The following is a 12,369-nucleotide window of genomic DNA, read 5'->3' on the forward strand; positions in this document are numbered from 1 at the left end:
TAATTATTACAAGAAGTGGCACCATAGAGGCCACTCAATCACGTTTTTCTCCACAAAAAAGGGCAGGCAAAGGGCACTTTGTCTCTTTTTTCTGACCCTTGTGTGTACTTTAGTAATGCTTTTTCAACCATGAGTCTTCCAGTAAAGGGGTTTTTATTGATGCATAAGGATACATTAGGTATCTTGAATTTGTTACTTGTTTATTTCCTGTTGCCAGCTGTATGAGGATGCCCTGACAGAGAATGAAAAACTGAAGAGTCGTCTGGAGGATAGCAAGCAGGAGTTGGCCAAAATCCGCTCACAGCTGGACAAAGTCACACAGGTGAGAGGACGCTCGCCCAATCAGAGAGCCAGAGAGAGATTTTTCTTTTATATAAAATATTAGTGTGTGCTAGGGGTGGGCGGTATGGCCCTAAAATAATATCATGATATTTCATGGTCTTTTTTGCGATAATGATACTCATTGCGATATGACAAAAAAAAAAGAAAGAATACACTACTGCAACAAAATGGAAATTAAATTTTATTGTTGCATATGATATGATATGATATGGCACACCCCAGTGTGTGCCATGTATTTCAATACGTTTTCAGCAAGGCAATGCATGCTCACACACAACAAAGATTGACCAGGAATGTTTCCTTCATATTGTCCAGATGACAATATGACATTACTATCAATAATGATCAATATTTTCTTACATTTCTGATTGTAATGGATTCTTTGTAAACAGATCAATGTTTTTAGTTACATTAATACCATAATGAACTTAATAATAATAATGAAGATACAAATTACACAGTTTGCTTCTTCTGTGACTTTCTTCAGTTACAGTACCAGTCATTCTATTATACAGAATAATAGAATAGAGAGTGTTTTTGTTAGTTTTATTTGTACTAATTATATTTTATTCATATATTTTCCCAGTCTGCCATGTTGTTGTCAATCATTTCTGTATATTACCCTTGTGTTTCAGAGGCAGGACAGGATATCTGAGAGATCCAGTTTGGTTGAATCAGAGAAAAAGGTATACAGTATTAGCTGTCTCTGTTTCACATTGCATCTTCTGCCTTACAGTATTTTTTTATGTAGGATTATTGCCCAAATACCCTTTTTATATGTACTGTATACTAACATACAGCTCTGAAAAAAAATAATTAAAAGACCACTTCAGTTTCTCTGATTTTGCTATTTATAGGTACGTTTGAGTAAAATTAACATTTTTGTTTTATTTTATAAACTACGGAGAACATTTCTCCCAAATTCCAAATAAAATTTTGTAATTTAGGGCATTTATTTGCAGAAAATAAGAAATGGCTGAAACAACAAAAAGATGCTTCAGCTTTCAGACCCTTTAAACAATGCAAAGTTTTATGAGTTCAGAAATCAATATTTGGTGGAATAACCCTGGTTTTTAATCAGAGTTTTCATGCATCTTGGCATGTTCTCTTCCACCAGTCTTACACACTGCTTTTGGAAAACTTTATGCCTCTCCTCGTGTAAAAATTGCCTGCTATACCTTGTTTGTACCATTTGGGGTCACCTTTTGTTTTAATGTAATAAGAGAGAAAAAGTCTAGAGAGAGAGTGAAGTTGCGGTTATCAGTATATGCTAGAGTTTTGAGTAAAATGGAGAAGCCAAGCAGGTTGTGTGTCTGTGTGCTTTAATTGTGATTTAAGTACAAAATAGAGGTCAATAGAAGTCAATATTTGGTGGAATAACGCTGGTTTTTAATCAAAGTTTTTATGCATCTTGGCATGGTATTTTTTGGATAACTTTATGCCACTCCTGGTGCAAAATTTTAAGTAGTTCAGTTTGGTTTGATGGCTTGTGATCATCCATCTTCCTTTTGATTATATTCCAGAGGTTTTTAATTTGGTAAAATCAAAGAAACACATCAATTTTTAGTGGTCTCGTATTTTTTCTCAGAGCTGTATATGGTTGGGTTCTTGAATTACACCAATAAATACATTGATAGTTGTTGGACAAGTAGTAGGCCTTCTTGTTGTCTGTACAAAAGTCAGTTTATGATGTCTTTCATAAGAGGCCTTAAAATAATGCATTATTAATTGCTCTTTTCTTGTGAAGGAAAAGCAGGCTTTAGAGAAGAGAGTCTCTGACATGGAAGCAGAGGTTAAGGTACGATGACTAACATTCTATAACCTGCATGCAAATTTAATTTGTTTCATGTGCTACACTGATCAAGCATAGCATAACTACCACCTCCTTTTTATTAAATACATTATCCATATTCAATTTAGTTATTATTTGGGTCTCAGCACTGCAGTAACACTGGCATGGTGGCGTATAAGGTGTTAGTGTGTGTTGTGCTGGTATGAGTGAATTAGACACAGCATTGATGCTGGTGTTTTTAAACACCTCAGAATAGACCTAAGAATAGCCCATTAGGATTAGCGTCTTGTGAATACTGATGAAGGACTGGAGGATGAACAACACAAATTGTGCAGCAACAGATTCATAGCTTCTGTCTCTAACTTCATTTCTACAAGATGAAGCAGCTATAGGTAGAAGTGTCTAATAGAGTTGTATAGAGTTGACAGTGAGTGAAAACAGTGTTTAAAAACTGCAGCAGCACTGCTGTATATGATCTATTCAGACCACTGTATGACCAAATGGAGGTGATCATAATGTTATGCTTGATCATTGTAATTAATGGCTTTAAAAATTGTGATGCTTTGTTTGTTTTATAACCGTATGTATGCTGACTAATGGTCTGTTTTAGTATGCAAATCGTTAATTAAGCTAGCTAATGATTTATAAAACACTGAATCTTTGAGGGCATAAACTCTTATCTTTTACTGCAAGACTGACGCAGTGTTTAATAGCCTCACAGTGACCAAGTTCCTGTAGAACTGAAGCCAATTCAGAATCCACTGCTCAGACCCGGTGACCCGGCCTAGTCCTGCTTCAGCATTCCAACAGTAATTGCACATAGTTGGCATTTCGAGAGGCTAAGAAAAACACAACAGCAAAATATCCTTTGAGCACTCATAATGGATTAGCGGTCAGCTGAGCTAAAATGACAAACAAGATGCTACAACACCTTTGAATTAAAGATATCTACACAACAAAAGTTTATTTAGTGTTTTTCTTAGGGAAATAAATAATTTAAACATAGTGTAGTACACAGATTCTTCTTTTTACATTTTTACATATTTAAATATATACAGTGCCATCTCAAAAAATTTTAATATCTTTGAAAATGTACTTTATTTCAGTAATTCAGTTCAAAATGTGAAACTCATATATTATATACATGTATTACACGCAGAGGGATCTATTTTAAGCTTTGATTTATTTTATTAATGATGATTTTGGCTTACAGCCAATGAAACCCAAAAATCAGTGTATCAGAAAATTAAAATATCATATGAGATCAATTGGTACTTTTTGCACTGTGGGCAGAGTGCCAAGTCCTGCTGGAAAATGAAATCCACATCTCCATAAAAGTTGTCAGCAGAGGGAAGCATGAAGTGCTGTAAGATTTTGTGTGAAAACACTCTACTGACTTTGGTTTTGATAAAACACAGTGGATCAACACCAGCAGATAACATGACTCTCCAAACCATCACTGATCATCAGTAAATTTTACATTTCATTTGTAAATCAGGGGATCAGAGTCTGGAGGAAGAGTGGTGAGACACAATCCAAGCTGCTTGAGGTCTAGTGTGAAGTTTCCACAATCATGGTTTGGAGAGACAAGTCATCTGCTGGTGTTGATCCACTGTGTTTTATCTAGTCTAAAGTCAGTGCAGTTTTGTTTTCCCACAAAATCTTACAGCACTTCATGCTTCCCTCTGCTGACAACTTTTATGGGAATGCAGATTTCATTTTCCAGCAGGACTTACCCACTTGCCCACAAGTATCCAAAAGTATCAATTGGTCTCATATAATCAATTGGTACCAAAAGTATCAATTGGTCTCATATAATCAATTGGTACCAAAAGTATCAATTGGTCTTGTATAATATTCTAATTTTCTGAGACACTGATGTTTGGGTTTTCAACAATAAAATAAATAAACTCTTGAAATAGATCACTCTGTGTGTAATACATCTATATAATATATGAGTTTCACATTTTTAACTGAATTACAAAAATAAAGTAACTTTTCAAAGATATTCTATTTTTTAAGATGACCCTGTATGTGACTCTGTGCATGTAATGCAGAAGCAAGTGGTATAGTGTTTTATTTACTTCTAGTTAGTTAAGAAAGCATCAATGAGAGGCAACAATGATGTTTACAGTGACATGCAAAATAATTCTTACCTATTAAACCTTTTCACATTTTGCCACCCTACAACCACAAACCTGAATGTATTATTGAGCGATAGGCCAACACAAAGTAGCACATAATAGTGAAGTGGATTGAACATGACATATGGTTTTCAAACTTTTAATCACATAAAAATATAAAAAGTGTGATGTTCAGTTTTTTTAGTCCCCTTTACTCTGAAACTAAATAAATAAATAAAACCCAATGCAATCAGCTGCCTTCAGATGTCACTTAATTAGTTAATAGAGTGCAGCTGTGTGTGATTTAGTCTCAGTATAAATACACCTGGTCTGTGAAGGCCTCAGTGGTTTGTTAGAAAACACTATTGAACAACAGCATCATAAAGACCAAGAAACTCACCAGAAAGGCCAGAGATAAAGTTGTGGAGAAGTTTAAAACAGGGTTAGGTTATAAAAACATATTCCAGCTTCATCATCAAAAAATGGAAAAAAAGTATTTTACAACTGCAAACCTACCGAAGCATAGCTGTCCACCCAAACTGACAGACCAAGCAAGGAGAGCACTAGTTAGAGAAGCACCCATGAGGCCCATGGTCACTCTGGAGGAGCTGCAGAAATCCACAACTTACTTAAAATCTCAATATAATACAGGTATGTTTGTAAGATAACAAAATGTGAAAAGGTTCAAGGGGTATGAATAGTTTTAAAGCCACTGTATATACTTCCTTTACATGAGGCACATACTGCATATTTCCCTATTGGTTCCCATTATGTGCACTATTTTATTGTAAATAAAAAATATTTCATGCACTTTCTAGGATGTAGGGAACCATTTGGAACTTGATACATATCCAAAGCAGCAGCCTGGAGTTACCTTAGCTATCTAAAGCATTTAGCATTTAGCTATCTAGCATTTTTCCAACTCGGGCCTTGACACACTGCCCTGCACATTATAGCATTTCCCTTGCTTTAAACACACGTTTCAGCTAATCTGACTGAAGCTAACAGCCCTGGAGCTAAAGAGTTATCACACTGTAATTAGGTGTTGCAACAATAGCTGCGTTGCTAATCTGTGCTGCAGTAATCAGACTAGTTGTGCTTCTTTAGTGTTTATTTATAATTAAAGCTAGCAAGCTAAATAAAACAGCAGGTGGGATTATTTTATTTAATCACATTAAATAGTACAGTTTTAGTAACACGCAAATAATTACAGTTAACCCATATTATTAAATACACCCAAAGTGAGCAGAATGATCACAAAAAGCTTACCGGTTCCATTACAGAGTTACAGTACCAGTCAAAAGTTTGAACACACTTTCTCATTATTATTTTTTTTTTCCAACATTGTAAATTAATGCAGTCATCCATACTATGAAGGAGCACATAAGGAATCTTGTAGTAACTTAACCAAACATTTTGTTAAACAAACATTAACACTCGCTTTTAGGTGGCTCTTATCTGGGGTGATGTTAACTTGCGGTTTTTGAGGCTGTCCACTCTGATGAATGTATCCTGTGCAACAGAGGTATCTCTTGTTATTCCTTTTCTGGGGTGGTCCTGATGAGAGCCAGTTTCATCATAGCATTTTTAAAGATCTTTGCGACTGAACTTGAGGATACTTTTGGAAAGTACTTTTTTTTTGTTTTGCATTAGTTGTAGAGCTATTCACTGTATACCAACTCTACCTCTTCACAACACAACTGATGCTCTCAAACACATTAAGAGGAAAGAAATTCAAGTAATTAACTCTTGATAAGTTCAGCACAGCTGCTAACTGAAAGCCATTTCAGGTGGCTACCTCATGAAGTTTACTGAGAAAATACCAAGACACTTTTTGTTTGCTAAATGATTCCATATGTTTTTTCTTCATAGTTTGGATGCCTTAGGTATTAACCACCAATCCAGAGTTTTTTTAAGTAATGAAAACATACTTTTGACTGGTACTGTAAAATAGAGAGCAGAGTGGTAAAGAACCATCCCCTTCACGTCTCAGATATTCATGTTTAATTCACGCTAAACTGTTCACATACAGCATTAAAACACATGCTAAAAACATAGGCAGGATGTAATCCAGCTGGTATAAATGAAGGTGGAAATATATTATGTATTTTATGTTAGGAATTTCACTGGAATACGAATTGTTTCATGCTAGGTTGCTAACTAGCCTCACCTTATTTGGGTCAGTAGTCAGCACTTGATTGACTGGCATATATTGTCCTCACTGCCTCAGAAGCCAGCCCCAATGAGGTTTCGCTGTGGCTACCAGCCCTGAGTTGATCCTCGGCTGGAGTAAGGGAAAGGGGGACGATGGTGAGTGGCCAAAAACCACTACTGGTTGCCTGCTCACAGACACATCCTCCACAAAAAAGGCATGAACACACATTGTCACTGCAGTACACAACAGTGTGTGTTGGCACTCTTTTCACAGAAGGTTTGGATTTGAAATTGTTTTTTTGCTAAAATCACCAAAAGATTTTAGTTACTAGCTCACAGTAATTGGTAGTCATGTTATTGTTTGTGTTTAAGCTACAGAACAATCCATGCATTCCATACAATATGATTTCATATTTAAAAAAAAAGGTCCGAGCCAGGAACAGGTTGAAGCCTGGTAAATAAACCGGCAATCTGTAAGCTGCATTGTGGCGTTACCTGTGGGTTCAACTTTCTTGAAACTGTATCTATGAACTAAATTATACATAAAACACAAAGAAACAGTCAAACTGAAAAAAAAAAACGTAATTTCTTTTAAACAATCTAATCCATATTGCAACATTAGCAGACCTAAAGCTTGGTTTACTCAACAAATGAGCTCTTAACTCAAAAGCAGTCATAGTGAATGGAATTATTAGCAATCAGAAATTTGATGTGTTACCCGTTGAAGGCTATATTTATGTACACAGTCTGAGATTGTCAGGTCAATTACATTTTACCGGAAAACCTTACATATCAGTCGAAAACACTGTCCTTCTCACTTCTTTTGAGCACCTTTGCATTAATATACCGTAATAGGCTCCATGCACACCAGTGTTTCTGGGTTTTATTTACTGGCAGAGTAACCTCCAGTGTTTTACAGCAGTAGACAGCACGATGCCAGCCTGTAATCAGTTATTGAGGAAAGAGTGAAAGAATTATTAGGCAAGCTTCAGCAACAAATTTAAAACCAGCGATGTATACTAAGGAAGTAGATCTACTTTACTACTGTACTTAAGTACTAAAATGCTGAATCTGTATCTGTAGATAACAGATATCTGTATCTCAGATAACATGTCTTAACTGAGGTTTGTGCTTCACCGGGATAGGTCTTAACAGTCTTAAAATGTTTAAATGCAAAATACTCTTATTTATACTCTCACAAATGGGAAGCTACTCTGCCAGAATAGCAACTAAACAAAGCCTATTAATCTAATTACAAACAAGAACGCATTCTAATTGATTAATATTTACAGACCACAAGGGCCCTACTCACAATTTCTAAAAGTATTCATTGATTTTACCACAGTGTTCAAAATCAGATAATTACAGTGGGAGATTTTAATTAAAAGGGCACTTATACTTATATTAATTCTAGACTCTGTTGATATTATTTAAAATGTAACAAAATGGCCTACACATTAGTGTAATCATAATCTGGATTTATTTTTGACCCTGATGTAACCAATGTATTATTTCTCATCTAATTTCATTTCAACTACATTTTAATTTAGGCTAAATTCCTTGTTGCATTTACCTATGAATATTAATTAAACTCCTCCAAACTGTTACATACTGTAATTTAATACCCTGATTAAAAACAAAAAGAAATCACTCTTTTTTCAAAATGGTGAATGGTCCTTTAGGATATGATTAGGAAGTTTCATGATCTAAATGATCTGAATGAATCTAAATTGTTCCAGTTCTGGGCAATATAGCATGCTGCATGCCTCTATTAACACAGCAATAAATCACCCTAAGAGCTAGTTGAAACAATTGCTGTAGTGTCTGTTTTATATGGACGCCTGTGAATTCCCAGCTAACAGAGAATTTTATAAGAACGTTTAGCAACTTTTAGAAAAGGTTCCAGAAAGATTAGTCTATAATGCTACAGAAATAATGTTCCAGGAATATTTCGAAAACGTTTGACATAAAAATGTTTTGCGTCACAACGTTATTAAAATGTTTCTTATATAACATTTCTATCACAATGAATACGAACATTATGGGAATATTAAAAATAACATACTCAGAACTAAGAATAGTAAAAATGTTCTAAGAACATCAAGAAAAATTGACAGATTTAACGTTATAAGAATGTTAACTCTAACATTCAGAAAATGTTCTACTAACCAAAAATTGTTAGCTGGGTTGCAGCAGGCAACTAAATGGCCAACTAAATGGGATGTAATCAGGTGCTACATACAATAGAAAAACATTTGCACTGGTTTGAAAAGTCTTTAATTTAGTGTAAAAAAAACATATTAAACTTTTCTTACACTCCACATCTATCATTAACATGTTTCTTTTTTATATAATTGATCAAAATTATTGTCTATTTAATCCATTCTCTGTTTACTCCATCAATGCTGTTTCTAAATTAATCTGAATTATTCAAATTCTGGAAAATATTGCATGCTGCATGCCTCCATTAACACAACAATAAATCCTGCATATAGCATCTGCAGTATATGCAAGCCTGTGAATTAAAGCATGCGGAAGAACCATTATCACCCACTAGAGGGCCTTCAGATGTAGTTTCTCACTGGCAGAGGCAGATGCAGAGAAACCCGAGACTGAAGATGCATCTAAGACCTATCAGAGCACTATTTAAATAGTGTTAACCCACAGGACTTCAGAGGTTAACCACAGATCTCGCAGATGGCTGAAATAGCCAATAAACTATTTCCATAACGTTGGCATGTAAGTTGGCAGGTTTTGTGATATAAAGGTTTGTAGACTGCATTGCTTGTGCATGAATGACATGAAATAGTAGAATGTTATTCTTAACAGATATTAAATTTCCACTAGCAGTCTTTCCTCTTGTCCTGGTTAATGCTTATTTAGAGCTGCAGCTGCATGCTTTGGAACATTTGTTGTGTTTGGCTTGAACGTGTCTTTTTCCACTTCCTTCTTCTGATGTTTATGCTTTTTTATATTTTTTGTTTTACTTTTTACTAGAGCTGAATTCAGTCATCACTCCAATCCTTCATCTCTAAAACTTTTACCTTCTCTCTTTTTTACTTTCAGTCACTGTCTCTCTATTTCTCTATAGACCCTCCCTGTGCTGGGCCGGCTGCGGGCTTTCCGCAGGGCCAATGAGCGCCTCCTAGCAGAGAACAGAGCCATGCTTCGAGTCCTTGCTGGACTTGACCAGACAGCTTCTCTACCTGAGACAGAAGATCTATAGTACTTTTACTTTCTCTTAAAAATACACTCTTAAAAATAAAGATGCTTTAGAGACAAATACTAATTTCCCAGTCCCCATTATTAGGGAACACTAGCCTGTCAGGTATTCTTCTCAGATGTGTTTTGAGGTTTTAGTTAGTTGCAAAATATTTTTTTAGGAATCAAAATATTTTGCAACTAACTAAAACCTCAAAACACATCTGAGAAGAATACCTGACAGGCAAGGGCGTAGGAGCGGATTTGATATTGGGGGGGGGGACAGATCTGCTTATATGAATCAAAGCCCACCTTATAGTCTCTTAGAACAACATTTGTGGAGTTACCTTTAATTACAAATAAACCTTTCTTTTCTGTACTTCTGTTTATTATTAGTTACATCCAAGTACAGGTGACTTTAAAACCTAAATATGTTACTCCACTTTACATTTACTGTTGTTAGAAAAAAATATGCGTGCATATTTGAAAATAATAATAAAATAATAGATGTTATTATTATTATTATTATTATTATTATTATGTATTGGCGTGTCAATTCTGTTGTATATTTGTATATTTACATTTACGCCACATTTTGTCGACTAAAAGTACTTATGATGGTGGTCTTTTACATAAAAGAATGTAACCTTATGTTTCATAGAGATTTTTGGCAGATGTTAATATAAACATTAGATGACCCAAACCTTCTGTTAGTTTCATGAGCTTTTACTAAAGGACCAGATATATTCAATTAGTAAATCTAAGGGATTTTAACAGGTAAACTCAATAAATGAGTGTTTATTAGCTGATGAGCTGGATCCGGTGAAAACACAAAATTTCAGTGCAGTGATCAGGGAGAAGAAACTGCTTTAAACTACCAACATAAAGTATTGTACTGAAATATGGCTACTACACCCAGCTTCTAGCAAACTAGTTAAGCTAGCTAAAATATTTTTTAATTTTCCTTAATTTACAGTAATCCTGCAGTCATAGTCTACAAGTAACAATGACTATCACAAGCTCACAGTGGGTTTGATCTGTGGGTTTTGATTCGTTTATTTTTAACCAGCTATCAGAAATAAGCTCCGTTACCTTCTTTTAACGTCAGCTCGCTGTGCCCCGCTGCTAAATCTAAAAAAGAAAACTTTACAAATCCTTTACAGCGAGGGGGGGCTTCCCCACTCTCCTCCGCAAAACAAGCGAGCTGATTTTTGATTCTGTTTCTATTAAGAGGCGGGACTCTTTTCCTGAACCGGTTCCGTGATTGGCCCAAAGAGATTTCCCATTTACACAGCATTCTGTCTACTCATTAAAAACACAGCTGAGCTGAGAGAAACGATTCGCTCCTGGCGACGCCCCTGTTCTTCTGCGGTATCATTTTTGGGGGGGGACAAATCCACCTGTTTCTGATATTGGGTGGGACATGTCCCCCCCATCCCCCCCGGTTCCTACGCCTATGCTGACAGGCATTCCTGAATTTAGTTGTTTGGTTTTGGGAGATTCAAATATCTGCTTTTCCTTACCATTTATCTCCTCTAACCAAAAAAGCAATGCAGCTATGATTTCACTTACAAATAATGAAAAAACAACAAAATAAACCTTTTTAAAAATTCTTAATATCTGACAATCTCCCCTAAACTTTCCTCTAAACTTCCATTATGCTGTGCAGCACTTTAGGGACCACAAGACAAATATGGCACAAAATGAGTAAATCATGAGGTCACATTTTGCAAAAGTTTACATTTATTTGTTAATTATTTTTGTCCGGTATTTTTATTACAGCCTCTTAAGTGCTGCTCGATGCTAAAGACACAGGAGCACTACTCATTCTTGGTTTAGTAAAATGAAAGTTCAAAAAAGCTGGTGGTTATAGCCTAATCTGTAATCTGGCGATCTTCTAGAGATCCAGTCACATACATACTGTTCACAGTGTAGCATCAAACCTCATGACCCCTTAAAGCAGAACTCCGGTGTAAAATATGATAAGAAAGTACTTACCTTTGTGGAGTAGCCCACCACCGCTCTCCTACAGCTTTCTGAGACACAGTCATTTTGTGCTTTTTGCCCAGCGCTCTATACAATGGCCATATTGTGGGCATATTTTGCCCCAATAAATAGCTTTTTAAACCGTTATCCAGGCTCAAAGTAGCTCCACACCTCTTTGGTAGAATCTGGAGAGTCCTGACATTTAAATCAAGGCATTAAGAATTTATTAAAAAACACTGTTTACCTCCCATAAGGCTAGCTTCCGATCTGGGTGCCGCCATCACTGTACTGATAATGACATATATATACATAGACTTTGCATAGCCTGCCTTTTGGCATAGTAGCCAGCGCCAGGAGGCAGGCTATGCAAAATCTATGTATACATATCTATGTTATAGATGCTATGTCAACATATGCACCGATATGGCCATTTTACAGATTGCTGTAAAAGTACTTATGGAAGTACTTTTTATCATGTTTACTACACCCAAAATCAATTTTACACCATTGCTGAAAGAAAAACACTTGAAGCAGCTTTATTATTAAGAGTGTATGTCTTCCTCTCCTTCCTCTGCAACTCCTACGTCTTCTTCCTCCACATCACTGCTACCAGGCAGGTCTTTCTATTCTATTTCTATTTTCTATACACTCTCTCTCTCTCTCTCTCTCCCAGCAGCCCTGCAGCCTGATTCACCAGGCAAGGCCTCACATTCTTCCTACAGCCGATGCCTTTGAAGATATTTATAGCTGTATTTGTATCATGGCTGAGAG

At 35.8% G+C, this 12,369-nt stretch overlaps 1 protein-coding gene across 5 annotated transcripts in view; it reads left to right on the forward strand.

The window, feature by feature from the left end:
• The window catches only part of LOC103026736 (protein phosphatase 1 regulatory subunit 12B), a 38,291-nt gene that overhangs the window by 15,210 nt on the left and 10,712 nt on the right, over positions 1-12,369 (forward strand). The window contains exons 4-8 of one of the 5 annotated variants that reach the window (XM_049462809.1): positions 218-322; positions 978-1,028; positions 2,090-2,140; positions 6,488-6,567; positions 9,503-9,587. In XM_049462809.1, the coding sequence (XP_049318766.1) occupies positions 218-322; positions 978-1,028; positions 2,090-2,140; positions 6,488-6,529 (249 nt within the window). In that variant the 3' untranslated portion in view covers positions 6,530-6,567; positions 9,503-9,587. Of the gene's footprint in view, positions 1-217; positions 323-977; positions 1,029-2,089; positions 2,141-6,487; positions 6,568-9,502; positions 9,637-12,369 lie in introns of those variants that run through there. The other 4 variants (XM_049462808.1, XM_049462810.1, XM_007233005.4 and 1 more) reach the window with 4 other exon arrangements.

The sequence above is a fragment of the Astyanax mexicanus genome, chromosome 13, assembly GCF_023375975.1.
Source record: "Astyanax mexicanus isolate ESR-SI-001 chromosome 13, AstMex3_surface, whole genome shotgun sequence".
In the NCBI taxonomy this organism is placed as follows: Eukaryota; Metazoa; Chordata; class Actinopteri; order Characiformes; family Acestrorhamphidae; genus Astyanax; species Astyanax mexicanus.